This window comes from Neopsephotus bourkii, unplaced genomic scaffold (genome assembly GCF_033783945.1).
Source record: "Neopsephotus bourkii isolate Nb327-2 ecotype Australia unplaced genomic scaffold, CSIRO-AGI_Nbou_v1 NB_1508, whole genome shotgun sequence".
Lineage (NCBI taxonomy): Eukaryota > Metazoa > Chordata > Aves > Psittaciformes > Psittacidae > Neopsephotus > Neopsephotus bourkii.
Genome location: NW_026901984.1, coordinates 2,040,634 through 2,067,927, shown reverse-complemented (window position 1 = coordinate 2,067,927; position 27,294 = coordinate 2,040,634). Strand labels below are relative to the sequence as shown.

The following is a 27,294-nucleotide window of genomic DNA, read 5'->3' as shown; positions in this document are numbered from 1 at the left end:
GGGATGGTGATTCCACCACTTCCGTGGGCAGCCTGTTCCAATACCTGATCACCCTCTCTGTGAAGGAATTGCTCCCAGTGTCCAATCTAAACCTCCCCTGGAGCAGCTTGAAGGCTGTTACCTCTTGTCCTATAGCTTCTTACTTTGGAGAAGAGACCAACACTCTCTTCACTACAACCTCCTTTCAGGTGGTTGTAGAGAGTGGTAAGGTTCCCCTTGAGCTTTCTCTTCTCCAGACTGAACAATCCCAAGCTAGTCATCAGCTGACTAGCTTTCTTCAGAGCAAGGCAGCCCATACTGGTGCATGTCTCCATAGGTCCAAAGCACTCCAGCTTTATTGCTGACTGACAGCATAAGAGTTTTCATTTCTAACCTTTACTGAGCTTGGACTTATCACCTCCAGAATCACTTTTTACTGTAATATGCATAGATCTGGGATCTGTAAACTGGGCAGAGTTATGAACATGCACGGCCGGTTATGGTTTTGAAAGAGCACTTGGTCTGGAACATGTACTGAAATAGTAATAAGACATAGGATGAACTGCACAGTTCAGCTCCAAGATAGCATAAACGGGTCTTCCATTATGATATTTCTCTGGTATGTTTGAAAAGACATTCTCCTCTCCATGAATGTTCTGGCTATGACCTAGGAGAGTATCCAGTGATGACTCATCTTTTAGAATTGCTGAAAGGGGGAAAAGAGGCAGTAAAAGCCTCACATAAACCATAAAATTCATGCTGTAAAGCACAACTGATACTTCTCAAGTTAGACTACACAAAAAATCTATCTACAGCACAAAAGGCAGAGATTTCACACAAGGTAACTAGACACATTCACTGACCACATTCATACAGCATGGTTGATTGTGGAGAAGCCACAACCATCAGGATGAAATCTAACATTGGTAGCAGGAGGTGGATTATCTGTTTTCTGTTTGCAGTATTTAACAGAATCATATGGCTTGTTACAGCACATGAATGAAGTTAAAACAATAAACATGAAATCAAGTTTTAAGATTCTTTCAATTAAATCAATATCCTAGTACATCCTCTGTTCTCATATTGTGATAACCACATATATTTTGTGCCTCCCTGTGATAATAATTTAAGATTTCAATAGTTATATTGACTACAAGGTATTTGGGAGAATTATTCTTGTTTCTAAATTATAAATTGATAAAATTAACTTACCTATCAAGTGTTTTTAATTGGAATAGGCAAAAAAGATAAAAAGTGATCTATTTTTGTTTCCTGCTTTTCTTCTGAACCAGGTGATGCTTCTTAGATCCTTTTTCCTCCTATCTAATTTACATTTAACTTGGCTGCTGATAATAAGTCTCTAATTTGTAATTTCAGCTGATTACTGATGACGTACATGGGTTTGAAGTGAATCCTATAATCAGCCTTCATTTTCAGGAGTGACTTAGGATTTTGGCTGCCCATCTGAAAAGGATCTAATTTCTTTTATAGAAATTATTGAAACATTCACCATCTGAACCTGTAAAGACCCCCACAGGGTGTATCTAATCACTGAATCACTCACAGTCTTTGGTTACTTCAGATAATTCAGATCCACCACCTTTAAAGACTTGCACTTTTGTTTCACAGGTTTTCTTTGGTTTTGAATATACCCATCATGACCTCCTTTAAAGTAATTAAAACTCTGTAGTAATAGAAAATCTTTCAGGCAGGCAATTGTTTTTCTATTTAAGGGATCGTTTTGATAATATAAGTTATATTTTATTTATTGCACTCATTTTTCACACAGAATTGTTGCTATGCTTAAGATATGACATCAATGGAATAGATCATTACCATGGAAAAATGCCTCTCTTATTTTCATAAAGAAAGATAAGAACTCATTCAATTATAAAACAAATAAATGCTAAAATGTAGACAAAAGCATTGTTCTCCAGTCAGATGGCATTAGTTCTGAGAAAAATATCTCTGCAGATATGTCAAATGTCTTGTATGCATGTAGTAATTTGGATGGTCAAGTAAGTAAGGTGAAAGTTGCATCTTGTGCCATTGTGGAACTACTGCACTCCTATTGCCAAGAATGAAAGAACCTTTCCAGCTATTCATCTAACTGAAAAACATATTGCCCACGAAGATAAAATTCTCTTTAATTTGGTATGTCCTAAATGTGGGTTTTTTTTAGCCTGTAATTAGCAGTTAAGTTCATCTATTTGGCAGTCTAAGTGATTCTCAGGTGTTCCTTTCAGATTCTATTTAGCCTTTGTCTCAGGTTTGTGAGGGTATTTAATGCTTGCTTAGTGCAACAAGCACTTTCTAGATGGCTTCTTACTACAAGAAGCACCATGATTTTAGTCAAAGAACTTCCCTCAGTACAGATGTTTTTTTCAGGGTGTTTTGAGCACTTAATACAGTCAAGGTTAGTCTCTTGCCTAAACATTATTAATGCATATGTAGGAAGAAAACAAGGAAGAGAGAAGGAAACATTCACTGCAGGAGGAAGCATTCTTTAATATTCTGTAAATACCTTCTATGGTGTACATAAATATATACATATATTACTGTGAGTAATTTGTAGGATATCGACATCCATTTTTATCTAGCTAGATATTTTCCCATAAGAATCTATATAAATACATGTATCTTAAGTATATTCTAAGTATAATCTCCCGTACCTGCCTTTGCAGACAAAATTAACAACATTTTAATGTAAGATGCTGGAAGCATAGTTATTTGGAGCAGGCAATAGTGAGCGCAGTAGGATTACTGAGTAACTATTTTCCTCTCTCAGATCCTGTAAGAGGGAGAGAAAAAGCAGAAAACAGGAACAGCTTAACTCACCAAAAAAATCAAGCCACTGCATTGCCCTCCTAGCCACTGAATGTTTTTGAACATAAGACTGAAGATTGCATCATTGCAAGAAAGGCTCCCTGCACTCTCTACAATCACAAGCTGTGCACTATGCAAAAAAGGAAAGAAAAAAAAAAAAAAAAAAGCTCAGGTTTACCCCAGCATCGGAGCCAGTAGAAGTCAGAGCAGGTAGAGAAGTGTAGGGAACAGAGAGAGAGAGGGAAGGGTTAAAGGCATTATCGCAGCCATTAGAGGGAAAAGTTGAAGCAGTACAAGCACAGTAGACTTCTCTCTCTTCCCCCCTCCCCCCTTCTCTCCCCCACTCCCCTCTTCTCGAGCTGTATCAGTGTGTAGGGAGGGCAGTCATCACGCCATCCTGAGCAGCAAGAGCTGACGTTGGCCGAAGCTGCCAGGTAGCTGAAAAAAGGCACAGAAGGCAGCTGATACCCACTTCTCAACGGTTTGTTTGGTTTTTTGCCTTTTTTTTTTTTTTTCCCCAGTCTGAATCTGGACTTCAAGCAACACAGCGCCTGAGACAGCTCATCTGAACCACACTGTATTGCAATACTCCCTCTTCCCAAAGAAAAAGACTACACTGAGTAGCAGAATGGTGCCAGTGTTGCAGCTAGGGCTACAATACAGAGCCTTTTTGTAACATCTCTCTATTCACGTATTTAGAGATACATACACACACTCATATATCAATTCTTCCTTTTTTGAGGGCACCTTTGGCTTTTATTACCCTGATGTGACTTCTTCTTCATCTTGGAATGATGGGGATCTTTCTAGCTTATGTTGGATTCATTTTCTTTTCAGTTATGTATATTCAACAAGGACTTTCTACCCAAGGTAAGATCACTTATTGTCAAATCTGTGTGTATGCTTTTCAATGCTAAAACAGACTGAGAACAGGATTAGGGGGAGGAGGATAAGAGGAAAAAGAGACTAAAAGGAGGAAAAAAGCACACAGGGATAGGAGATGAAGACACCAGGCATCAGGTTTACACTTAGGTTAAAAATTGTCTTTAAATAAGAACAGAAGTGAGAAGTTTTCCCAAAGTGGGAATAAAACAGGCTTCTGTTACTTGATTGCAAAGGGGGAAATAAGAGGCACCTCGCAGAAGAGTAAAGGGCTGTTGGTGAATGGACATGCATGTATTTGGGTAGTCTATGTCTGTGTATGTGCATGTACGCATACAATAAACACCTACCCGTGCGTGCATAATTGTTGTATTCAGACCAAGTATCCGGTGGGTAAATCTACTGCCTCTCTCAAAACATTGATCCTCCTTTAGTGCTGCCTCCCCTTTCCTCTCCTATCATCCTGCAATCCTTAGAGTCAGACCTTCATTTTGAGTCTGTGACTATCCGTATTGCCCCCACCTCAAAAAAAAAAAAAAAGGGGGGGGGGATAGAAAAAAGGGGCGAAAAAGACAAAATCGACTTCTTTAAAGCCCTCACCCCCCACCCCCGTCTCCTTGCTTCCTCCCTCCTCGCCTAAAGGCGCGCCTTGCATTTCAAGCAGCCCCAGCGCTGCAGGAGCCGGTTGTTTGGGATCTGAAGGCTGATGCGACGCTGTCAGCACCATGGATAGATCGCGCAGGGGAGACCTCTGCTCCCGCCGTTCCCTGCCGGCAGCTCCCGCTGCTGCGCTCGGTGGTGCGATCGCGGGAGGATGCCGGCAGCATCCCCCTCCGCGACCCCACACCGCTCGCACGCACTGACCAGGAGGGGAGGGAACGGACAAACCGAAAACAACCCCAAACAAACAAACTTACAAGCCCCGAATACACAAAATGCAGAGTTCTCAGTTTAACCCGGTGACTAGCAACGGCTGACTGGGTGGGCAGCGGTGGAGGAAGAGGGGTGAGGGAAGTGGGCAGAAAAAGGGGCACCGTAAACCACAGAGCTAGTAGCTTTGCTAAGTATCTGTTGCCAAGCACAAATCTAAAAGGAGAAAGAAGTAACACAGGCGACTAAATTATCCCACCAGTTCCAGGTTAGCTAGGAATACTAGATAAAGAGCGAGAAAGAGAGGAGGAGACAATATTTCCTTCCCATCATAATACATTCTAGTCAGCCTGTAATGATGGATAACAGAAAGCAACATTGCAAGGTCTTTTCAAAATTTTCTCTTCTTGAAACACAGGTTGTATTTATTGTGCTGTTTGTCTGTAGCCCCCCTCGCTTGACTGTCATGTTTCATTATGCTGCACATTTTTAAAGTGAGTTATAGGAAAGGATGAGACTGGTGCCCCGAACTGTGTCCCTCAGGATTAATGTTTAAACCTAGCAGTGCTACACTGAAATGGGTAGATCCTGTTTGTCAAAGAACTGGGGTACAAAGGTGAAGGTTAGATCTAGGAAGTGTCTATCAGGGCTGAGAAACACAAGGTGTATTGCTCCTTGGTGTGCTTATGTAGGCAGAGGTTCTCAGAAAGAGTAACTAACTCAGGTAAAGCCTTTGAAACCAGCATTTTGATGAGTGGCTGTGACCTGTGCCTCAGAAGAGTGCCCGTTCCATAAGCTATGCCAGCTGGCTATGGAAGGTTTAACAATTTGCACGTCTCCAGCTCAGCCCTATGAAATACAATAAATCAGTCTGATCTCCTTTTTCCTCTCCCAAATTGTTGCACAAAATCCCTCAGTGAGTCCAGTGAAATACTGCAGTCTGCCCAAGGGTATTTGGACCTAATTACATGAAACTTTACTAGCCTATGGGAGCAACCAGGGCGGTCTACAGCATTTCCCACAAGCAGAGCTTAGACTGTAAAGAAGGCAGATTTGTGCATAAGGGAGGAGAGGCAAAGCTGTTTATGAGAGAAACTCGGGGGGTTGGGGGAAATGAACAATGTGTGTATAAACTGGAAAATCATGGAAAATCAGAAAAGAGGGGCAATGGGAAAAGAGATAAATTACTTTGAAATAAAAAAAAAAAAAAAGAAAAAAGAGAAAGGAGAAAAAAAGCAACACAAAAAGCAGAGAATAAACAATGAGCGGTGTCAGGAGATCCCAACATGTCATTCATTTGTTTTGCAGCAAAATTCACTGAGTTTCCCCGAAATGTCACTGCCACTGAAGGGCAGAATGTGGAGATGTCTTGTGCTTTCCAAAGTGGCTCCGCTTCAGTGTACCTTGAAATTCAGTGGTGGTTTCTGCGGGCGGCTGAGGACCAAGAGGCTGGAGCTGAGGTGACAGGCACTCAGGTACTGATCTTCTGCTGTGGGATTCCCAAACCACCCAGGGAATTAATGCCATAGCAGAAAGGGTGGAGAGGGAAGGAGAGAAGGGGGGAGAGAAGGCAGAAGCAGAGGGAGGTTCTGGATCTCCCCAGGGGCTTAATTTTTACCATGAACTAGCAGCACAAAAACCTGCAGAGAAAAATACCCACCTCAAGGGACGGTACCTTTGGTGCCTGTCACTCTCGGGATGCAGCTTAGGGATGTTCACAAAACCTCATGGATTTCCAAAGTCTAATTTTTTTTTTTTTATTTTTCTTTTTCTCTGTTTCATTTTCCCTTCGGAAAGCAGCTGTTCAGAGACTGCTCCTTGTGGGATTTTTTTTCATCTCCCAAATGGCAAGATCCTACACGTGCCCTCCAATTTACAGCTGGTGCAGCCAAGTTGGCAGCCCTAACTCTGCATGCAGCTGCCACAGGAAGGCGCACACATGGGAGCGGAGGGAGGGAAGCCGTGCCCCAAAGAAGAAGATAAAAATAAAACCCATACAACAGCACAATTGCAGCCCTCCGAGTGGGCAAAGGAGGCCATGTGCGCTTACACCGCCACCCAGGGCAGCTCCTTCTTTCCCCCTTCTGCCAGGGTCGCGGCGATGAGCCGCCCCACGAAGCCGGGTGCGAGGCGGGTCCGTCCGTAGGGCTGTGCCCCCCTTGCCGCGCTCCCTGGGGTGCCCAGCTGCCCGCGGCTCTCCCCAGCGCGGCCCGCAGGGGGCACACGCGGCGCGCCCACCGCTCCCCGTGCTCCTTGGCGAGGCGGGGGGCGCGGGTCGGCGTGGTCCCCGGGATGGGGGCTGGCCACCGACGGCGCGCTGCTCTCCCTACAGGTGGAGCTCCTGCCCGAGCGGGACCTGGACAGCGACGGCACCAAGATCAGCGTAAGTAGCGGCGCATGGCGCGGGCACCCCCGCTCGCCGGTCCGGCCCTGCCGGAGACACAGCCCACCCCGGGCGCTGCCAGCGGCCACCCCGGAGCAGGCACAGCGGGGTACGGCGAGGGTGGTCCCCTCCCCCCGGGCATCCCCTCCCCACTCTCACGGGATGCTGAAGCGGGAGGGTGACTCCTCCCTCGGCTCCTTCCACGTCGGCCCCGGCAGAGGGTGCCAATCCTGCCCCAAGAAGCCTTCCCCCCCCCCGGGGACTCTGTGCATGAAGCGAGGTCCAGGCAGACCTTCGGCAGGCTCTGCTTCCACCCCATGAAGCAGCCCGTCTGCACCCGTCCTTATACCTTCTGGTTTCGTTCACCCTGGGTGACTGCTGAGCCTGCCTTACCGTGCCAAAGGTGGGTTTAAGGCTGAAATTTGGTCATGAAGCTGTGCTACCCTTCAGTGGAGTGTCCAAGTGTTTAAACTGGTGCTTTCCCAGGTTCATATTGCCTGGCAGAAAAAAGCTCATAACGTCTTTGGACAAGACCTCCCCACTGGGAGGGTTAGGGCTAGGGTTAGAGAAGTGCCTTAGGGAAGTGGGGTTCTGACAGCATAGTTACCAATATGATGTTTGAAAATTAAGTTAGAAAGCTGTCTCAACAAAATTAGGAACAACATTGCCCCAACCCTTGTCCAGGGAAAGGATGCCTTACTCAGCAGACCCGTACCGTGTGCCAGGCACAGCCATAGCCAGTCCCTGACCTCAGAAGAGTTCAGACCCTCTTCCCTCTGCATCCTAACTAATGTATGGTGGTGAGGTCTTGGTGTGGTGCTTACTGCAGTGGAAAGGCACAGATAATTGGCAGCTAATGTAGCATGGGTATTCATTCCTTTATCAACCCAACGGGGTTTTCTCTTTCTCAGACACAATCCCTTCATAAGTGCCTTTTAGCTACAGCCAAAGAAGTAAGTACCAGCAAAGCTTAAACCAGTGACAGAGGTGAAAAAATTATGTTAAATCCTTTGCTGCTTTTTGATGTCTGCAAATAATTAACCAAGTAATTACATTGCCTCTAAGTGCAGCTAGATATAGCTGAAGGGCATTTATAAGAGAGAATTCAAATACATTATATTCAAAATGATACATAATCTAGCCATACTTAAATTTCCTATGATACTTTTCACCATACAATAGAAATGATTTGTGTTGTCAACTGTATCTTCAGTTCCATTAGTAGACTATGTTACAAATGAGGCCCGCATGTGGTCTTTGGATACTGTTCCACTAGACGTAGTACTGTAAGCCAATTAATTCCCTATCAATACTGGCCGTTCAAAATTACAATATCAATCCATGAGGTCTGTGACTCAGTACTAGTTGTAAAGCTTGTCCCATCCTTCAGCTTAAAAGTCTCTCGCTCGTTATGTATGATAGTAATTCACGAAGGGGTATTTAGCCAGTGTTTTTATAAACTTGCATAAAACATTTTATTTCTAAAATTAAAAAAAAGTCAACATTAGGTTGACAATCTAAATACACTTGTTACAAATGTAGCCTTCCTTTTTTTTCCTCCTTGAAGGCAAACACAGAGTCTCCATTAGTACTACTGACAAGTATCTTCATGAATAGGGGAGCAAAATTTAAGCGCATTTCATTAATTCTTTACAGAAATGGCAAAATATACTAAATGAAGTTTTAAGTTGTGCTGAAATACACTGCTTCTACTGGTTTTAAGTGATAATTAGGCATAAATTGAAAACATGCATACATGCTGACCGCAAATTTCTAAATTCCTAAAACAAATTCTCTTTTTCATTAGTGTTACGCAACACTGTTAACTTACCAGATACTGCAGTGGAGCAAATTAACGTGGGATATGACCTAAAGATCCTCCTTCCATTCATATGAACTTTCTTTAATCCTTTTGCAGAATATGAGCTGTTCAGTAGAGATATATTATTATCAAATATGGTTTAAATAACTATCCAGTACTTTAGACGTAATTAATATTGCATAGGTTGGACGAGACCTTGGGTGATATGGTTTAGTGTGAGGTGTCCCTGCCCATGGCAGGGGGGTTGTAACTTGATGATCTTAAGGTCCTTTCCTACCCTAACTATTCTATGATGCTATGATTCTATGTTATGCCTGAAAGTATGCAATCCATACTTCCAACTCAGTTTGCCAAGTATAAATTTTGAGATGGATAAAACACAACAGGCTGCAAAATCCATCCAGTACCTTAAAGCAATAATATATTCACAGTTATTGCTCTTCAATTTATCAAGCAGGCAGAATAGGTGCTTTGCCAACACTGGTGACTGCAACATACCAAGCTAACAGAAGCAATATGTTGTATAATCACCAATAACACTTGCCTATTTTCAATTGAACAGTTCTCCATTTTCATGGTCTACCATATACTCATCACTCCGACGTTTCCTCATTGACTGTCAGTGATACAACACAAAGCCACATTTGCAACCATAAACATGTAATGGTGGATGTAAACTGGGTTTGGGAGTTCTTCTAAGCTGAAGTTTTCTATCCCAATAAATCCCTTTTAACTGGCTTCCTCTGGGGCAAGAGATATTCATCCACATAGAGAGTAATAGGCAATTAATTAAATATAAATTCTCTGAAGTGATGAACATACAGAAAGGAGTATGTGTTACCTTCCCTAATGCATCTTAATAGCTATCATGCATTTTTGAATGCATAATTTACTCTTGTATTTTAATTATGTGAGACAAAAATAAGTTATGTTACCCTCAACTATTAAAAGCAATTAAAAATCAATCAGGAGTTATTTTAGCTGACAGCTTTTAAAACTATCTTGAATATGTGCTACTTGAATATGTGCTGCAGAAATACGTGACTTCTAATAAACATGTAGGTGAAACAAAAGGAACTACCCGGCACAAGGTGTCTTGTTATAGTTAATAAATAAAAATACCAAAGGTACATGCCTGAATGGGACAAACTGAATGTCAAAGATCAGTTTCATTGTAGTGGAGACTACAAGCTAATCCAAGAAATTATTATTAAAGAAGTTTAGATATTGGCCAACATTTCCAACAAAACTGTTAATGCACAAGTCCAAAAGCTGAATTATTCAATAAAGTGAACTCATTGGAAAGGTTTAACTGATGAAGTGCACAGATATTACATTTATGTAAGAAAGCTAATCAGTCTTCATGAGCTTAATTAATTAATTGGAATGAACATGGTAGTTTGGGTTGTTTGTCTGATGCCAATTAGCCTTTCAGAGCAAACCATCTAAACAGTTTTAGAAAGAAGATGTCACACCTCCTCTTAGATACAAATAATCATGCTCATCCCTGATGCAACTTCCCTGCAGTAAGCACAATCACACCACTGATTAATTTGGCACTACATTGGTGGAGTCTTTCCAGAGAACAACACCTGACAACATGTTTGTTTGTTTGTTCTCCTGGCAAATTTGCAGACAGTGAAAGTACAAGGCAATGACATCTCCCACAAGCTTCAGATTTCAAAAGTGAGGAAAAAGGATGAAGGCTTGTATGAGTGCAGGGTGACCGATGCCAACTATGGAGACCTTCAGGAATACAAGGCCCAGGCATTTCTCAAAGTCAACGCTAACAGCCACTCTCGGCGAATGCAAGCCTTTGAGGCATCTCCAATGTGGCTGCAAGACATGAAACCTCGCAAAAACATCTCAGCAGCTGTTCCAAGTAGCATCCATAACTCTGCCAATCAGCGTGTGCGTGCCACCTCCAGCCCTGAAGCAGCAGCCAAAATTCCCAAACAAAGTCCACAATCAGGTATGGTAAAGCATTTTGAGCTTTCATTTGATTGCTTTCCGGCATGTAGAAGGAGGCTAACTCAACAAGGTAACCAGGAATTGTGACTAGAAGAGTGTGGTGGTCATTTATTCCTCCTTCTTTCTGGCTCTATTCTTCCTGCTATCTCCTTACTTCCTAAAACCTGAAGAATAAGCTTCTGGGCAGAAGAAGCAAAAAGCCTTAAATTCCTGTATGTGGATTTTATCTCTACTGGCTTTATCCACCTAAGTTTAGCTTTTTAATCAAAGCTCAGCTTTCCCTGTAGTGTGTAGAAACAGGGGGGGCATGTCAGTAAATGACTCATCTCATCTTAAGATGGCTATGCATGATAAATTGAATAAAACTCCCATTCAGAATTGTTTCTTCACAAGTTAATTTACACCAGTCACCTAACATTTATATCTTTAACATCTGGCAAAATTAATCTACTTCTGGTAACAATCTTACTTCCATAAGGAACTTGACTTCTAAATCTAAGCAGACCTTAGATATACCAGATTGTTTCTCCCTTGTATAGGCTTTAGAAAGATCGTGGGTTTGTCAGAGAACATGCCCTTCTCATCTTCAGCTGCTTGACCATTAGCTTTGAATCATGTATCAAAATTTCAGTGCCTCAATTATTTGTCACGTAGAGACAAGCATACTATTCATTTCGTTTGAGAGATTTTGTACAACATTGTATAAATAACCTGCAGACAGTATAAGTCTGAATTTTCTACATTGATACAGTAAAACTCACAGTTATGTGAAGGTATGTGAATATACAGGAGGTGCAGATGTTGACCACTGTATGACTGCAATAAAGAGATGCACAGGATAAAAAACTAAGATGTTGTAAATACTCAGAAGTTCTCTGGAAAACAAGCTGTGCAGGTTTAAGGGTTTCTGGATCACTTCTGCTTACACTGAAGGCCCAATGTAAGGCAGATCAGAACCAAGCTGAATGTATATAATGGAAACTAACCTCGTTTGTTCTGATGCATCATTTTTCTGCTAGCAAATGCCATCTCATCAAAACCAAAACTAGGAATACAACAAATTTCACACCACACCTATTGTAAAATCACTTTAATCTTGCAGGCATACTATTAGAAAAACATTTTGATAAGGAAAATACATTTCTTTACAGATTGGAGGACTATGATTATTCATATAAAAATTCTTATTGCTACTAGAAAAGATGATGCACATACCACCACTGTTTTACCTCTGCATACAGTTTTCAAATTTATTTATAAGCTACATTCAGTTCTGTTTCCCTGAAATGAAGCCACTTTCATTTTTTAGCTCTTTCAAAAATGTTTAAGCTGTTAGAAGAAAAGTATTTCAATTGATTTAAAATCATCATTCTACTATGATTTTCCTTTCAGAGAAATGTATATATTGCTTATTTTCCATTGGACTTATACATTTGAAAGTAGCAGACTTGTCCATAAAGTGAAAACTCTGGTTTCTCTTCAGTTCTATGTGAAATTAATTAAAATAGTCAAAAGTTTATGAAATATGTAGCTATAGATTATACTGCATTGCAGCCAAAGTGTGCACACAACAGCTAATCCACTAAATCATTTTGGATATATAACTGAATCTGTAATATTGTTTATGTTTTTATTCCAAACAATATCTTGACTGATTGCTGGACATTTGTTACTTGAGAGGTAGTAGGTTATTACATGGAAAGGGCCCTGTAGAAGAAAAAAAAGCCATCATAGAAAAACTTAATCTGTAATTTTTTTTCCTTGAGCAAAGATTACTACAGATGAAGTACAGAGAAACCAAATCATAAATAATTTTAAAATTAAACAGATTAAAATATACTTTAGTTTATTAATTAATTAGTTTTACTGTGAAGCACAGATTAATGCTCCATTCAACAGAGGTGAAGCTCATCTACTGAGGAAAAAAGTGTGTACCATGAATCTATATTAGGCTTAATTTCAATGTAATGGTCACTTGTTACACAGTAATTATTGGTGGTATTTTAATGAACATCAGTTTAACTCTTGAGAACCAGGATTCTCTTTCCTTTACTTGAGAAAATCTGGTCTTAATTTTCCAGCTCTGTTGAGATCTGGATTTTCACTCCATTTTGTACTCACTCTACACCAATAGAAATACACACAGGAGCACAAGGCAGTGAGGATTTTTAGCTCTATGTAACTTTGAGGAGCAACTTCAGCTAAGAAAGGAAAGATACCAGTTGTAGGACGTCAGAAAAGCAGAGAGGAGGTGTCATAGCCTATAATGGTCTTTCATTTTATGATACCACGAATCAACACAGTCTCTTTATATTGTCAAATGAGAAACTCTTCCCTTCTTCAAAATCATGCTAAGTATATACATGTGCACAAGACTGCTGTGTGATTACATGTAAACAATGTATCCATCCAGCCTAGAGCACAGAAAGATGGTTGAACACAAATTTATTACTGTTAACCACATTTCTGTTTGAAAGACATACGGGATGATTGTGATGCGTTTGTTTATGTTGAATAATACATTGATTTCAGCAATACTGTTTAAAGAGAGAAGTAATATTAACCATAGGTAATTGTATCAAATATTCTCCAATATTAGAGAGCTAGTGTATAGTTATTGGCAAACAATAAATTTTACTTCCACGCTCACAGACTACTGCAAAATACATTTACAGCAAAGTGAAGCATGATACTGCAAAATTATTTGGATATCTGTATTCAGCTATTTTTTAAGAACTCAGCTACTGATATAAGATTGGCTCTGATTATATGAATATTTTATCCCCAAAATTTGTTGTTGTAGGTTGCACTCTGATTAAATCCTTCAATCGTCAAGCACAGAATTTCACTTCTTTCTGAACGATATTTAATAGGTTGTTTAGAAAAGCAGTTTACAGCCACTGCCATTTAAAAATATCAGCATTTCCCAACTGAACAGATATTTCTGCCATTCTCTTTTACATAAAAGTAAGAATATCTGTCATAGCTATGAGGGAGCTACATAGCCAGGGCTGACAAAGTGATGTGAGATCCATAAAGCGTTTGGTGCTGCTCTGAAAAATGCTATGTGACTGTAAGAGGTATTTGTTATTGTTAGCTTAATCCAATATGGGAAGAAAGAGCTAAAGAGAATATCTCCCACAGACAATCTTCAGATAATATACTGAGAGGCACTGAATGTATACCTCAAAGTCAAAAAAGTCAGGAAAGAAAAAGTCAAAGCTAACACAGCTTGACCCTTTCATTTCATATTCATGGGCTGCAGCAGATGAAGTAAGCCATCACATCTTAAGAGGAATCTGAGTAATTTGACAGGCTAATCTACATATATCCAGAAAATGTCCTATGTAGGTGGAGTGACAGACATTTTCCCTGCATAATTCATAGCAATGTATCTTAGTCCAAAGGGGAAAGTACAGAGTTCTCACAGAGCCTTGTAACTCTTAAGCAATGTTGCAATTAACTAAGGTGCCAGAATTCCAGTAAAAGGAAGCTAAATAGTCTACAGGCTGTACCAAATCTCACTGTTTCATGGATATAAATCTAGACAAACTTTGCTACCTACATTCAAGTCACTCAACTTTACAGCAAAACAAAAGGCTGCAGAATTTGGTGTGCTGAGAATGTGCATATGCCCCGAACTCATCCTGTCCTGCCAATGCTCCCTTAAAGCACTCAAAGCCATTAGCTGATTTTCAGACTCAATATCAGGCTCAGAAAACCCAAGAAGAATTAGCTCCAAATGAAGAAGTGACATTAGGTTCATTTTCTGACTGCCTGCAGACAGACTCCACATTTCCAGCAACTTTTTGTTCTTTCCCGTTGTAACAAATTCAACTATTAACACAACTATGTGCCAAAAACTGCTCTTGTGATGGTAGCAAAGTTGTAGTGAGTGACTTGAAATGGAGCATAAAGGAGAAGATGGCCCTTACCTAAGACAGAAAACCAGGATTCTTGGCATCATAAATCATGCTGAGAAGCTGAATATCAGGTGTGAAGACAAAAGAAGAGGATGAAAACACATTTCTTCAGTCTGGTGATCCTGATAAACCAATGACATTCCTTCCAGCCTCTATTAATAATTATCTACAGAGTCCAGGAATATTTTATCAGCCTACTGTAAGCACAAATTTTATGTCCAGTTTGGAATCATATGGAATATAAAGCAACTTCTGTGATTTGTTTGCTTTTGGTTTGGGGTTTTGTTTGGTTTTTTTTTTTTTTTTTTTAATTGCTCTTTTATGTTACTTTTCCTCTTAAAGTGAAGGGACAAAAAATCTGCTCTAGCCTGCACTATGTCAACAGGCAACATTACTTCTTTCTTCACTAAGAGAAAGACTTTATCTTTGGTGGCTGCTGTTTCTGAAACTATGTGGCTGGGAGCCACCAACCATTACTGTGATTGTTGAACAACAAACATTCAAGTATCTGTTTCCTTAGGACTACATTGAAGCAAAAAAAGAATGATGGTTTTGTTCTTCTTGTTCTGAACCTTCTTCAGTCATCCTCAGAAATTCTGTCAAAAGGTGATGCAAGATCTATCCCATGTTGCACCTGTATACAGTATAATCTCTGTTTTTACTTGAAATTTACACTTTGGTTATCTCTTCCTGCTACAAAGCCATTTAACTTTTTCAGTTTCTCTGAAATAATGGAATAAATTCTTCCCATGGTAACTGCTTAGTTGTTGACCTTGAAACAGTAAGCATCATCTGAAAAGTGTTGATGTGCTCCAAGTAACTTTGTTGACAAAGCCAGGTCTTAACAGCAGCTAAATACATATTTTTTTTTTAGGCCAGGATTTCCAACACAGAATGAACTCACTACTGCCCTATGTTTCTTTCAAAAAGCCCACACATTAGTTTTTTATATGTGTGTACTTACTGATAGAACCAAACACATACAAGTATTTAACATCCTGTTCCTAGTGTTTAGTAAAACTGAACAGTTTTCGGTGGATCTGCAGTTCTAACTCCCATCACAAACAAAATGATATCTACTTTTTGTAACCATCCTTCACTGCTATTGCTAACCACTGATACTACACCACTGTCACCTTTCTATTATTTTCTTTTCCTCTTACAAAAACACAGCTTGAGGACCTAAGAACAGAAAGCGCTCCCCAAACAATATGTGTTCATTTTTGTTGTTCTACAAGTTTTAACATCTCAATCCCACATGCTCATGCTAGACTGGGTATGCTTAGTCTGAAACATCTTCTCTGAAATCAGAGGTATTATTTTCATCCTTAGTTATGCCCATGGTGAAGCATGAATACTGAATCATAGAAGAAAATCACGGTCTTCTCAGATTTGTTGAAAGAATCATAGATTCTGTCCTTAAACATACATCTCCCCTGTAAATCATATTCCTGTAAAAGTAATGGTGTTTGGAAAGAAATGTTAAATAACCTTCACTAAGCACAAGTAGGGGTAAGAGGGAATTTGAGAAAGCGAAAGCAAGTAATGGCAAATTAGAAACAGCCTACTACAGGAAAGACGACTCCATGGCAGATTTCCATTTTCAGAATTCAAACATAGCCTGGACTACTCTTGAGCAGTTCCTTTTTCAGATACGGTACAGGTTATATACATGAAAACATGGAAAACTGTCTTTGGATACTACACTACATATTTGGCTTCTATGAAACCAATCCAGAAACAGTGAGGACAGACACAGCATGAACTAAATGCACAAAGTTTAAAAAACTTATTTTACCTTTTCTCCATCTGCATCGTTGTTTATCTACACACATGTATATTGAGATCTTTCTTTCTTTTAGTAACCTTATCAGTATATTTTGCTGTCCATCTGCTACTACTGCACACGCACTTAATTACGTTTTTTGTTTGTTTTAGCTGTTTAAAAACAGATAAAATATGAACCTTTCAGACTCACCTTACCTTTAGAAGAAAAGCTGTATATAAAGATCTGGTAGGGGACCCTGCAGGAGTTTCCTGAGTAGCTGGTTCATAATCATTCTGTTCTATACGCCCAATATAACTTTCTTAGGTAATTAACCACTGGAAAGACTGCAGATGGGCCACACTGTTAGTAAAGAAAGAGAAGAAAGGAAAGGAAGGAAAGAAAAATGGAAGAGAGAAAAACAGCTGTTTATGAGTTGTTTTTCAGCTCACTCAAATTGGTTTTCACTGCTGCACCATGAGGTAGCTTGTCCTGGGTAATCAGAGTTTGTAGCATATGTGACAGGGCCTGCTTTTCAAATAACTGATAGGATTTCTTTGTTTCAAAATACAACCTGTTTGTTAATTGACACATATAGAGCAAACCAGAGGACATTTTCACCTGTTTCTCAAATGTGAAGCAGGAAGTTTCCTGTCTATGGTGCCTTAACTTCATTATGAAAATCTTTTGCATCACTCGATGAGTAGAATTATCTGCTGGCTGGAATGGGAACAACTCTGCTGAAGCCAAAAGAATGGCATTCATTTACAATAGCAAAAAAATTTGGCTCAAGCATGAGGATGAAGATTAATTCTTCTCTGCTCAGAAAGTGAATTAAAAGAAGAATCTAAGCTTTACCCAGCTTGTACTCCCTGAAGAAGTTTCTGGCAATGAAGCTGTCTGGGAGCAGAATGAAGGCAAGGAAAATACCTGAAAATTTCTATTTTCATCTCATTCAGATTCAGGGGCATTCTTGGTTGTGGATTTTGTTGCTTCAGGGTTTTTGTGTGCTTTTCCTTTAACTTTGATCTTCTTTCTAGTCTTTACTTTTGAAATCTTAGGCTGGACTAGCTAGAAGGCTCAACACTCAGTATTTTTTTTTCTCTGGACAGGGATTTTCCATTTGATTAAATAATTCATGATATTCAAAGATATTCCAGACACATTACCTTCTTTACAGCCACAATAGTAATCAATTAATCCTGCTTTGCTGATGATAAAGCCAGATGTCATTTGCAGAGCAGCAGATGATCTTCCTGGTTGCCTTGCGAACAAAAGACTGCCTCAAACCCTTCATTTTACCTGATTGTAAAGAAGTTGCATCATACTTTTTGGCAGTGCAACTTGCTGTCCTGCCTGTGTGGGGGTGATCCAGTCTGATCCAACTCAGTGAAAATCATCCCCCCACCTACTAATAAATGATGCTGTGTTGGAACAAAGCTGCCTAATGTGCTGAGGACAATAAAAATGTGAAAGTTAGCTGCCACAGCCAGTATTCCCAGTGCATCATGCATATGATTTATGTGTTCACCAACAGCCACAAAAATACAGATAGCAAATCTGGATGCTACTGCTGCCAGTCCTATTTCTACTGTTGTTTTTCCCTCAGATACTGCTGTTGCCTGTGACACTGACAGAGGCTTTTGGCCACCAAACCACAGCTGTAGGGCTATGATAACTATAGTAGTGACTTCAGCATGATTACAGAAGATGGTGTATCCATCCCCCGTTTATTCTGTGGGAGAGAAAAAAGAGTTAAAAAGGCAAGATATTTTGTCAGGGAGCAATAATAAATCTATTATGAAGCCAAGAACTATCTGTAGGTCTTAACAGAGAGCTATATATTCAGATAGTTCAAAGCCCTTTAGTAGAATAATACCGTTTAAGAATATGGCTACATTGCATTGTGCTTCTCTGAAACTCTGCCAAAATAACAGGTCGATTACCTATTTTGTACTCTTGAATTATTCACATGCATACAATATGTACTGATCAGAGACCATCTTATACTTGAATAGTCTTTGAACAACAATTAATGACATTCCATGATGATGATTGATCACACATCTCAGAAGTATGATGAGAAAGGTAAAAAGATCTGAAATCAAAGTAGAAAAATTAAACCATATAGTATGTGAAGGAGATAGAATTAATACAGGATTTGGCACAAATACTTAAAGCTTCCTTCTCACAACCCACCATTTTAAAAGTAGTACACTGTGGCTGTAGGGGTGATAACATGGTTTTTGTTGTTGTGTGTGTGTGTGTGTGTGTGTGTGTGTAAGGATGAAAGCTCTGACTTGTGAAATCTGCTTTAGCTTTAATAGTTTAAAATTTTGCCCTCCCAAAGTCCCTGTCTTGCCCCAGTCAGAAGTTATTGCCCCAAACCTGGATGGCAGAAGGAAGTAGGTTCCTGGCTGAGCATTAAATTTAACCTCTATGATATAAGCCTCTATAAAATAAACCTCTATGACAGCCGATAAACTAAACCATTGGGTTGTTACATTGATGAAAAAATGGCATGGGGTTTGGGGTTTGCTGGTATCACTCCTACTATTGGGGCAGTTAATTTTCATAAAAGGGGGTGGTAGAGAGATGGAAGCACTATCATTTTAAACTGTTCCAGCTCAAGCATTAAGAGCTTGTGATTCGTAGCCCTTAGACAGAGGTATGTTTTGTTAGTCAGATGCATTTTTCTAATCTCTATAACGACTGCATTATCCAGTGGGCAAACAAAGGATCAGAAGAATGGTCCCTAACTCAAAGCTCTTACCATCTAGGAATCAGACAGAACAAAACATACTTATCCAGTCAAATGGGTGCAGATAAATGGGAGCTTAGCTGAGTTCCATGAAAATACATTTTATATAAATGATAAAAATAGGAGATCAGGTTGACCATCAAATGTAAGCCTAAGCAGTGTAAGATGTGAAAAGAGAGAAGGGGATTCAACTTCTCATGCTGAAATATTTACAAAGAATTATATTTTTCCTTCTTTTTATATTATAATACCCCTCTCTGTATATGTTTTTTATTCGTGTGGCAGTGCTGTTGAAGATGATAGAGTAATATAAAGTATCATCCCACTTAAGATTTTTTTCTGATTGATGAAAAGATGAACAAGATGACAAAAGCACAGGGAGAAAAAGACAAGTTAGGTCCTGTTTTTCTTCAAATACAACTCTTGTTGCAACTTTATGCCTTCTTTCAGAAATGGCTCTGTTAATTTTAATTACAATGTGGCATATATCAAATATGAACACATTTATATATATTGCAAGAATGCTGATCAATTTGCCATACTTAGTTCCAATGGCAGAAGCAAGTTACTAACAAAAAAAGTGAGTTCAAGAATTTTTGTTAACAGCCCAAGTTTCTACATTAATTTAGATGGGTACAACTTTCTGCAAGTAAATAGATGAGTATGGATTATCACAGGACAGTCACAAAAAAAAATGCATTTGCTTTGGAATCAGACATTTCACACAGACAAATAGAAATACACCTTTTTCTGTATTTCCCTGCCACACATTAAAAAAAAAATAATTCTAAGGCATTTTATCTGTGATAGGAAGAGAGAGAAATGTGCCCAATGCTGATAAGACCAGTCATAAAGCATACTGCTACTGGTTCTCAATACCAATTAACCAATTTAGGCCTGCATTTGTTTGAGCTTGCCTCCACCCCCTTCAGCTCTTAGCTGTTGCAACGGATGCTGGATATTGGACTGCTTCTCACACTATTTTTATTTAAATAGCCAACACTGGTGTTTCATAGACTGTTTGCAAACATCTCTCTTAGCAATTCTTTTCCTCAAAAAGTACTCTCTCTCACTGAAATAGAATCAGCTGAAGTCAATGCATTACTTATACATGTGAAAAAAGATGTGGAAAAGATGCTGTAAAAAACCCCAACCAACCACACACAAACAAACCCACAAATAAACAACAACAAAAAAAAAAAACTTCAAAACTTTGCAGGCTTAAAAATCAACTAAAGGGAGGAGGAGAATTAGGATATATGCTACAAATGTCTGACACCTGAACGTTTGTAACTGGAAGACCCAGCTAGGCAGAATGTCATTCTCCTGAGAAAAGAAAGTCTGTCAGGGAAGTTTAAGACAAAAAAGCTTCCACAGTATAATAAATGTATAATTATGGAAGTATTAATAATTGTACAGCCACTAAACAATACAGAGACATCAAGAACTCACTGTATCCTTGGCTGAACACATGAAATTTGAGGTAGCTGAGCACAAAATAGAAGTTTTAAGTTACTAGAGGGAGGAATATGCTTCTGGGCATATCTAAAGTTGAACTCTCTGTACCTTAGATTCAAAAATCATTTTAACTCTGATATGCTCACACATATCACCTGCAGAGACAATTCAACTATACTTAATTTCACCAAATAGGTACCTAACTTACTGCTACTTTACTACTCTAAACTTGTTTATGAGAGCATCACATGAAAATGCTAGGTACATTAGAATTTCAGAAGATGATTTTTTTTTGGGGGGGATAGTCTGTCCAGATAGCTAGACTCACTCTCAGTCTAAAACAGCCTAAATAAGTTTCCAATAAGCATAAACATTTGAACGAAACTTAGAATCACTGCTCAGAAAATGAGGAACACTCATGAAGCCAAGGCAAAACTGTAACAAGATTTCCTAATCAAGCTAGCATGTAAAATGCTACCTAGCCCTGAACCACTTACTAACACAATTTAAACAAAGCTACAGATGAAAGTAGAAGGAAATGCACTGATGACAGTGGAAATTGTGAATTACAGGATAAATGACATCATAGGAGAGTGCAAAAATTGCCATGGAGGTGTAGTAAGCCAACTACACTATCAAGTTCATCTTCCTGAAAAACTGTATTCAAACTATGCAGTGATTTTTTCCTATTTTAATCAGAAGAGTATGAAAATCTATAAATGTTGGTGCACTTCCCATTTACCATTCCTGCCTGTTCAAGATTAAAGGATGACAGGGTCCAGTCATTTTGAGATTTCATTTTCATCTTTGAGAATGATGGTAGAGATGATTTTAGCTCCTTTATAATGCATGATGTCCCAATTAAGAAGTCTGGTTCTAGTCAAGTGGTTAATGAATTAAGAGATGGACAAGAGCACTGTTTGAAGAATTAAAAAGAAACCCGTGACTCTCAGATATGCTGCAGAGCAAGAATAAGATTTAAATGTTTCCCTAGGTATGTGTTGATGTAAGCGATGATATAGAAAGCGGCCTGAATGTAAAATCCCATGTTTGCGCACACCAGTGTACCCATAATTCTACTTTTGTCCATCTTGACATTGTGAAATTGCAGGGAATCACAAGTCTCACTCTTCTTTCTCTCTTCATACTCTATTATCCCTGTGTAGGTTTACTATGTCTTGTCCTGCATCACCACCTGAAGCTAAGTATCATTTTACTACCTGCTACCTGTATTTGAACTGTCCTCAGGTTTTTCCTTTCCCAAATATTTCCATCTCAAGTTTGCATTAGAAGGTGGCTTTAGGTGTAGAATACAGCAAGTTAAAGGCTGTGACTTGGGTTAGCCCAGAAAGAGCTTCAGGAGCTCTGAACTCAGTAGCTCAAAACTCCAGCAGAAGTCTCTCCTCTACTCAGGTTTGGAAAGTAGCCACTTTCTTTCACACCATGACAGGACTGAACTCCTCAGTTCAACTGGGCACCTTACCTAGTGAAAGCTAGGGAATAACCATCCATTTGGGAACCCATCCCTCTTCTACCTCTGTTCTGGTTATCACTGGCAAAAAAGTAACACACAGCAGATGACCAGAGCTGCATTCTGGATGCAAAGTATAAGTAGATTTCAGGGAAATTCAATACACAGCTTATTCTAAATTTGCATCAATTTGGACACAGTAGTTTTCTTCCAAAATGTAAAAAAAAAATCCCAAACAAAACAACAACAACAACCAAACAACAAACCAAACAAAAAACAAAAACAACAAAAAAGAAACCAACAAAAAAAAACCCAAACAAACAAATAAAAATACCCCCATGAAAGCCAGAACTTTTCTTCTGGTGTGTAAGATGAATTTCTTAGCCCTGTGTGGTATATTTGCCAAAGATAATTCATACTATTTTAGGCTGACTACCGTACAGCCAATGAAAAATGTAGAAGTCTAAGCAAAACTGCTTACCTTAGGAGGGTTGAATATGCTACTTACTGCTCATCTTTTGTCATTCAGTTCCCCAAAATCAAACACAGGTGATAGAATGTTAAATTTCACAAGTCATTCCCCTGAAGAGGTAAAAGGGGATCTTATCTTTGTGGAAGGGAATTTTCTTCCTGAGTGTGTATATATATTCCAGCAATACAGAAGAGCTGTAGGAAACACTGATTTCTTCATTTAGAGGAATAAAAATGATAGCACTTCATAGACCAGAGAGGAAGAATCTATTTAAGAAAGACCTGTGAAAGACAAATCAAACTTTAAATAAAATCAACCATACTTGGTCTCATCTGTTTTTATGGATGTAAAACTGCAAATGTCTTCAAATAAATCTTATGGTTCGTTAATATACCCAGTAAAATTAAGGCAGGTATTTCATTAATTTTTACTTACTTTACATGAAAATAATACAAAATTATGATTTCATGTGATTTCTGCTGTGGCTGACAAGGAGGTTGGTTTAAATCTAACACTAAAAGCAAATCTGAGTGTTGCAAAATAGCAAACCAGGTATTAAAGATAGAAAATATCAGCACAAATTCCTGAAAAATAAAATTTCCAAGCTTTCAACACCCCTGTGTTTTCAGAAACCAGTTTTAAAGCAAAATCAACTCATATTCAGCAGAAGCAGAATATATACCCCCCATATATATGCAAGGATATTTTGACAATACCTAAAACAGGTCCTAAAAGAAATCTGGAGAGGAACTTTTTACAAGCGTGTATAGTGACAGCACAAGGAGAAATGAATTTAAACTGAAAGAGGGGAGATTTAGATTAGATATTAGGAAAAAAATCTTCACTATGAGGGTGGTACGGCACTGGCACAGGTTTCCCAGAGAAGCTGTGGCTGCCTCATCCCTGGCAGTGTTCAAGGCCAAGCTGGATGGGACTTTGAGCAACCTGGTCTAGTGGAAGGTGTTCCTGCGCATGTCAGGGGGGTTAGAACAAAATGATCTTTAAGGTCTCTTCCAATCCAAACCATTCTATGATTCTATGACCATCTTAAACACTGAGATCACAATTATTTATCACTATTGTTTTATCTATGTTTTCCTAGTATTTAAGTAAATCATGTATTTGAATAAATCACAGAGCTTAATATCATTAACTACCTTTTCATGTTGCTGCACAAAACTTATCCTGTGATCACGTTTGACAACACAGAATTTGTTTGCTGGAGAAGGTTGAGTATTTCATTAATGTTTGCTCTTTTGGGTATATGTCAGTGGCAGGAAACAAAAGACAACACATGGGCATTTATATCTCACAGGAAGCATTTAACTGGATGCCAGTGCTGACAGGTCAAAATATGAAAATCCTTGACCCCTATATAAAACCAATATATGTATACATATTACTGTTGTTTGTCCAGGTTGCTGTCTTTGAGGCTAACATAGTTCAATCCAGTGTTACTGACCTGCAGCAAAATTTCTTTTAGCTCTCGTTATGTTAAAGAAAAGATAGTGTTAGAAAGGGTGGGGAAATGAGTAATGATTTAGCAAATTCACAGCCAGATCAACAGATTTTTACTTATATTGCTGTGCTCGCTGTTACAGTGATACTGTTTAAGTTCTGGTCAGAAATGTACACCAAAACCACATATGTGTGAAAAGTCTGAATGTGGATACTTTGTGGTTTAGAGACATTTGGATTCTGATCCGTACTTTGCTTCACACTTGAGTCGAAAAATAGTGAAACTAAATCTTTCATTTAAACACCCTATAACTTTTAGATTCATGGTCAAAATGGAAAATTCTGCCTATTTCTGGTCATTTATCCTTTATAAAGATGAAAACCAAAATAATAGAGTATGAGCAGATATGACAGAATAGAAAAAAGGAAAAAAAAAACCTAAAAAGGGTGGTTTTTGCTTTTCTATGTTATTATTCTTCATTTGCAGCTTTCACCCATACAAAATCTGAAGAAATAGTTGGGTTCATGAAAGAAAAACATACAATTCTTTTACATATCTCCAGAAAAAAAAGAAACCTAAATATATTTAAACTTCAACTGTATTTCATAACGAATCACTGAAAAGATGAGGGTGCACTTCATAGTATATGTCACTGTAGAATATGCAATTAGGACATGTGCCCTGAATTGGAGGAAAGTCATGATTTATGCAGAACCTGAACATTATAAATAAAAAGGCTTCATGTTTATGCAATATATGACCCCTAATTTGGAAATCTACAGACTAACATACTGGAAAAAAAAAAGACAGACCAAAATAAATATCAAATAATGCTTTGCCTACAAATATTATGGTGCTGCTTTTCCCACTGCAAAGTAGTTTGTCAAACCTATTTTGTATCATACTGTTTCTCTTCCACACATTACAGTTTTCAAATTCTCAAATTATAATGCCATTAACAGTTAAAAAAGCTCTTATAAAAATATCCATGAGACTCTACTGAGTGTTTATCCTTATTTGTGTTGTACATATTTTGTGCAGAGGAAATGGGTCTCCAAAGACCTCTTTGGAATTGTCTTGAGCAGTGTATTTCTCTAGTTCAATCAAAAAAAAAAAAAAAAAAATTCAATAAACCAAGTGAACATAATTCAATACGCCATTAAATTATCTAAAGCTAACAAGGATTTTAACTAAGTTCTTCTAACTTAGGGAAAGAAAAGCCTTTTTAAAAATGTGACAAATGACAAATGTTACATCTTGTGTAAAACAGAGAACAAGACTATGCTGCAGTATAACCAAACAGAAATTAAACTCAACCCTCGGGGCAAGATTATAAACACTATCTGTATGAGAACAACCCACAGCAAGATGTTACAACAAATTTGCTTATGACCTAATGCAGAACAAGTCTTTTAATAAGCCCAGCAAACTACTGCAGTGTACGACAGGTAGGGTAGCATTGTCATATGGGCAAGAGAAAAGTAGGCTTCCCACTCGTGCCTACATTCAGTAGGAATGAAGTTCACAGATCCCTTGGACTTATTTGAAAATCTTAGCAATGTCTTTGAGACATGTTTCCATTTAAATGTTAATATTCATTTAGAAATTCAGTTCACACATGGATAATTGAAATATCACTGTTGCTTAGAAGCTCTTGTGTATGTGACAGAATGGCAACTACTATGTATGTAATGTCTCAAACCATGGATTTGCAAAATGAAGCAGTGTTCAGAGATCTGGGATTTAGTTTAAACCCCATTTTTGAAGGGAAAAAATTACCAAAGACAGGAACATAAAGGCTTCTTGCGATACTTACAAACATTGTTAGTGGACACAGAGAAATGCTGGACAAATGTTGTACAAAACACCTGAAAACCTTAAAAAAAATCAGCATTTGCATTAAGTTCTTTTTGTTTTCATTGTGTATATTCTTGATGAGAAGATAAATGTGCTTATTAGGGTTGCAATGGAATCCTGCATTCAGTTTAATATAAAATTTTTTACAAAAACAGCTTATACATGTTTAATAGATTTTTTAAAACATAACCAGTTGTTAAAAGTCCAGCATTATTATGGATTGCTTATAACACCATTATTACTTTGTTATAGAATTGATGCCTGTACCCATCAATAACATTCATTCTTTTCAAGTATACAACACATCTATAAAAGCTATTCATCATACATTAACCTGTTATAATTTGAACTTTTATTCATACTGTAACTAAATTATGGTTTTCACCTCAAGTAATATGTATAAATTCTGAATGTAATTCTTTATGATAATAGGGAGTTATCAAGTGCTGAGACTTGGTATGTAAGACATCTAAATAGCTATATCCTTGGTGTGCAAACATTTGAGTTTAATTAATCTAGTTCTAAATGTTTTTATTTCAACAACATACTTAAAATATAAAGTCATGGATTTAGAAATAATAATATGTACCATTGTTTTCATAGCTTTTTAAAAAGAAAAAATATCTATGAAAACATAATTTCTCAACAATAGTCCAAACTTTTTAGCAATCTGTTTCCCCCTTGTAAATAACACAGCCATTTGCCAGTATCTCCTCTGTTTTACAAGAAAACACTCTAGCCAGTAGATGACATTTTTTTTAGCAGCTGATATGATGCTGGAAATGATTTTGTAAAGAGCACGCTGAGGTGGAAGGTATTTGGGTTTGTTCCTCTTGGTATATATGGTTTTTCTGGATAATGTTTTAAAAGACAGACAAGAAACAAAAGCAAAACAAAGCAAAAAAACTCCCTGGGACTGAAATACTTTGTATGTGTTGTTATTTGCAGTGCATGCCAAGACATTCATGGGCACCAGAGCCAACCTGGCGAGCTAATTAAATAAATAAATGTATGTGTTTAAAACAGCCTTATAAGGAGCATTGGAAATCTGCAAGATGAGCGAATATCTTATAACTTCTTCCGCAGGTGCGAGGATAGCTACAAGCCATGGACTTTCTGTCCTGCTTCTTGTTTGTGGCTTTGTGAAGGGTGCTTTGCTTTAATCTAAAAGTGCTGACTTTTTCCAATATCACTTTCTCTTCTTAAAGCAAAGAGCAAATCGCCTGTAAAATCCACGGAGCGGACAGCAAAGTTGACCCTAACCTCCAACCACCACTCTGCACCCAATGTACTCTAAATCTCTACACAAGGAGCACCTTCTTCAGGAAGTACAAACAAAATTACTAAATAAATAAAATAAATAAATAAATATTATAAAAAGAAGAGGATACCACA

At 38.4% G+C, this 27,294-nt stretch overlaps 1 protein-coding gene across 3 annotated transcripts; it reads left to right on the top strand.

The window, feature by feature from the left end:
• The first annotated feature begins 3,014 nt into the window (after positions 1 to 3,014).
• On the top strand, positions 3,015 to 27,294 carry VSTM2A (V-set and transmembrane domain containing 2A). Of its 3 annotated transcripts, none has more exons than XM_061369602.1 (5): positions 3,015 to 3,675; positions 5,866 to 6,032; positions 6,890 to 6,940; positions 10,398 to 10,734; positions 26,848 to 26,985. In XM_061369602.1, exons 1-5 carry the CDS (start codon positions 3,597 to 3,599, stop codon positions 26,892 to 26,894), a joined length of 681 nt encoding a protein of 226 aa, XP_061225586.1. In that variant the 5' UTR covers positions 3,015 to 3,596; the 3' UTR covers positions 26,895 to 26,985. The 3 variants fall into 3 exon arrangements, with proteins under 3 accessions (XP_061225586.1, XP_061225585.1, XP_061225584.1); XM_061369601.1 differs by lacking the exon at positions 26,848 to 26,985 and adding an exon at positions 26,986 to 27,294 and having other exon boundaries at positions 3,016 to 3,675; XM_061369600.1 differs by lacking the exon at positions 26,848 to 26,985 and adding an exon at positions 27,108 to 27,294 and having other exon boundaries at positions 3,021 to 3,675.